We start from the raw sequence: 4008 nt of genomic DNA, 5'->3' as shown, positions 1-4008 counted from the left end.
AATCTCACTTTATTGCCCTTAATAGAGTGCTAGAGTGCTGTAGTGTCACAGCTCACAGCAACCTTCAGCTCTTGGGCTTAGGAGATTCTCTTGCCTCGCCTCCTAAGCTGCTGGGACTACAGACGCCCACCGCATTGCCTTTTTTTTTTTCTGTAGGGACAGAGTCTCACTTTATTGCCCTCGGTAGAGTGCTGTGGCATCACACAGCTCTCAGCAACCTCCAACTCCTGTGCTCAGGTGTTTCTCTTGCCTCAGCTTCCTGAGTAGCTGGGACTACAGGCGCCCACCACAACGCCCGGCTATTTGTTGCAGTTTGGCCGGGGCTAGGTTTGAACCCGCCACCCTCAGTATATGGGGCTTGCACCCTACTCACTGAGCCACAGGTGCCACCCTTGCCTGGCTACTTTTTTGTTGCAGTTTGGCTGGGGCCAGGTTTGAACCCACCACCCTTGGTATATGGGGCCAGTGCCCTACTCCTTTGAACCACAGGTACCTCCCGTGGTTTCTTTTTTTTGAGAGTCTCACTTTGTCATCCTTGGTAAAGTGCCATGGCATCATAGCTCACAACAACCTCAAACTCTTGGGCTCAAGCACTCCTCTTGCTTTAGCCTCCCTAGTAGCTGGGACTATAGGCGTCAGCCATAATAGTTAGCTATTTTTAGAGATGGAGTCTCATTCTTGCTTGGGCTGGTCTTGAACTCCTAAGCTCAAGCAATCTACCTATCTCAGCCTCCCAACATGCAAGGATTATAGGTGTGAGCCACCATGCCCAGCCTAACTTAAGGCATTTTTTAAGCTATAAGTTTTACATTTTTCTGATCAACTACAGGAGCCAGCAATGTTGTTTCGGCTGTATAGTAGAAATGTTGAAGATTTGGAAGTAGAGGGAGTAGGATCCATTTCAACAGTTTATCTTTAGCATGAGAGACTCATTCAACTTCTGTTCTTGGCAGGCAGTTAAGAAGATCAAAGAGATTGCTGTGACGGTGAAGAAGACAGATAAAGTGTAAGTTTGCAGTGGACTCTGTCAGAATCTTAACTTCCTGTGGCCGAAGTGGATGCAGAAGCATGATGTAATCCCTGTCAGGGCCTGGGGCTGCTTTGTTCTTTTTTTTTTTTTTTTTCTTTTTGAGACAGAGTCTTATGCTATGTCCCCTCGGTAGAGTGCCATGGCATCAAAACTCACAGCAACCTCAAACTCTTGGGCTTAAGTGATTCTCTTGCCTTAACCTCCCAAGTAGCTGGGACCACAGGTGCCCGCCACAACACCCAGCTATTTTTTGTTACAATTGTCATTATTTAGCTGGCCCGGGCTGGGTTCAAACCTGCCAGCCCCAATGTATGTGGCCAGCACCCTAACCACTGAGCTACTGGGGCTGAGCTTGCTTGGCTCTTAGGAGACCCTTGCCTGTCTCCCAGTCCACACAGCACAAAAGACGCTATAGACTATAGTTGAAAAGCTGTCATATGTGAAATCTTTGACTGCGGTCACTATGTGTCACTGATGATTTGCCCTAAAGATACAGAAGATGGAGAGGGCTGAGTGTAGAGGCCTCCACATTGCAGTGGTATCAAATAAGAGGGGTTTGCTTTTGAAGACCTGATACAGGTTCTGCCCTTGTGTCTCAGGGAGCAGAGGAAGCTGCTGGAGAAGTGTGCCATGACTGCTCTGAGTTCCAAGCTGATCTCCCAGCAGAAAGCCTTCTTTGCTAAGATGGTGGTTGATGCAGTGATGATGCTTGATGATTTGTTGCAGCTTAAAATGATTGGAATCAAGAAGGTACAGGGTGGAGCCCTAGAGGTAAGTTTGCCTCCTTAGATGACTCCTTTGACATTGACCCTTCAGACAGCTTCATATGGGAGGGAGAAAGGCACATATTACAGTTACAGATAAAATGCATGTTGGTCAAGAAGTCAAACTTGGGCTTTTTTTCCTATACTGCTAGACATGCTATAACTGTAGATAGATTTGATAACCTCTGTGGATGGATCTTGATTTGCTTGTCAGCAGGATAAAAAATGGGACTGGTTGGTTTTCAGAATCTCAGTGTTTTTTGTTTTTTGTTTTTTGAGACAGAGTCTCACTATGTGGCCCTAGGTAGAGTGCTATGGCATCACAGCTCACAGCAACCTCAAACTTTTGAGCTTAAATTATTCTCTTTCCTCAGCCTCCCAAGTAGCTGGGATTACATGTCCCTTCCACAGAGCCCAGCTATTTTTTGGTTGCAGTTGTCATTGTTTGGCAGGCCCAGGCTGGATTCAAATCCGCCAGGTCTGCTTTATGTGGCTGGTGCTCTAGTTGCTGAACTGCAAGCGCAGAGTCAGAATCTTAAATTCTTTGTATCAGTAGGTGATGGGGCAGGTGGGTAGTAGGGCTAGCTCTGGTAAGTTGTATATGGCACTCTCAGTTAATAAATCCAAGAGGTACTTCTCAGTTCACTTTTTACTCCCAAGTGATATTATCATGTTCTTCCTTATTTTATTCCTCTAATGTGAATAGAGGATACATAATTCAAACTATGTAATAAAAGGGCCTAAAGTGGCTCGGCGCCTGTGGCTCAAGTGGCTAAGGTGCCAGCCACATACACCTAAGGTGGTGGGTTTGAATCCAGCCCGGGCCCACCAAAACAACAATGACGGCTGCAACCAAAAAATAGCCAGGTGTTGTGGTGGGCACCTGTGGTCCTAGCTACTTGAGAGGCTGAGGCAGGAGACTTGCTTGAGCCTAGGAGTTGGAGGTTGCTGTGAGCTGTGATGCCATAGCACTCTACCCAGGGGGATAGCTTGAGGCTCTGTCTCAAAAAAAAAAAAGGGGGGGGGGCCTAAAGTAAATAATAAGTGTTCATATATCATCCCTGATCCCTACGCAGTCACTGTTAACATTTTGTACATGTGTCTTTCCAGAATTACTTTGTGCATATCTATGTATGTAAATACTGTTTTTTTAAACACAAAAGACTGCAATACATAGCATTCTATAACTTGGTTTTGTCTCTTTAACAGTCTATTTTAGAAATGGATCTGTATCAGTTTGTGTGCCTCATAACTCAGTGCTGTCCAGTAGAACTTTCTGTGTTGGTGGATCTGTTAACATACCTGCATTGTCCAGTATGGTAGCCCTATTTACATGTGGTTACTGAGTAGTTTTTGTGTTTTTTTTTTTAATTGTTTGGGATTCATTGAAGGTACAGAGAATTAGGTTATACTGATTGCATTTGCTATATAAAGTCCCTGTTAATAATTGTGTCCCGCCCCCAAGAGGTGTTCCATACCAGTTGTGATGTGACTCCTGTCCCTTGCCCTCCTTCCCTTTCCCACTTGTTGATTCCCATATCCCCCCAGTAGCTGCTGCTTTTTTTTAAAGACAGTCTCATTATGTTGCTCTCAGTAGAGTGCTATTGCATCACAGCTCACAATGACCTCCAACTCTTGGATGTAAGCAATTCTCTCGCCTCACCCTCCCAAGTAGCTGGGATTACAGGTGCCCACCATAGTGCCCAGATATTTCTTATTGTAGTTGTCATTATTGTTTAGCTGGCCCAGGCCAGATTCAAATCCGCCAGCCCCAGTGTATGTAGCACCCTAACACTGAGCTACGGGTGCCTAGCCAGGTCATATGGTCTTTGTTTTTGCTTCTGTTGATATGGTGAATAATGTTTATGGAATTGCATATGTTAAACCAGCCTTTTAATCCCTGGGATTTAACCTGCTTTATTGTGATGAATGATTTTTTTTAATGTGTAGCTGTGATCTGTTGGCTAAGATTTTATTGAGAATTTTTGCATCATATTCATTAGTGAAATTGGTCTGAAATTCTCCTTTTTAGTTGGGTCTTTTCCTGGTTTTGGTATCAGGATAATGTTTGCTTTGTAGAACATGTTGGGGAAGATTCCTTCCTTCTCAAATTTTTTGGAATAATTTCTGCAGTATGAGTATAAGTTCTGTAAGAAGGTGTGATAGAATTCTGGTGTGAAGCCATCTGGACCAGGGCTTTTTTTTTTTTTTTTT

General features: G+C 44.4%; 1 protein-coding gene across 2 annotated transcripts in view; it reads left to right on the top strand.

Moving 5' to 3' along the window:
- Window positions 1-4008, top strand: part of CCT7 (chaperonin containing TCP1 subunit 7) — a 25066-nt gene that overhangs the window by 9227 nt on the left and 11831 nt on the right. The window contains exons 5-6 of one of the 2 annotated variants that reach the window (XM_003793403.3): window positions 954-1006; window positions 1630-1801. In XM_003793403.3, coding sequence (XP_003793451.1) covers window positions 954-1006; window positions 1630-1801 — 225 coding nt within the window. The remainder of the gene's footprint in view (window positions 1-953; window positions 1007-1629; window positions 1802-4008) is intronic. The other variant, XM_012807404.2, reaches the window with a different exon arrangement.

Source organism: Otolemur garnettii, unplaced genomic scaffold (assembly GCF_000181295.1).
Source record: "Otolemur garnettii isolate 467f Iridium unplaced genomic scaffold, OtoGar3 scaffold00068, whole genome shotgun sequence".
NCBI lineage: Eukaryota > Metazoa > Chordata > Mammalia > Primates > Galagidae > Otolemur > Otolemur garnettii.
Note: the sequence above shows the minus strand (reverse complement) of the source record. Positions and strands in the feature narration are given on the sequence as shown.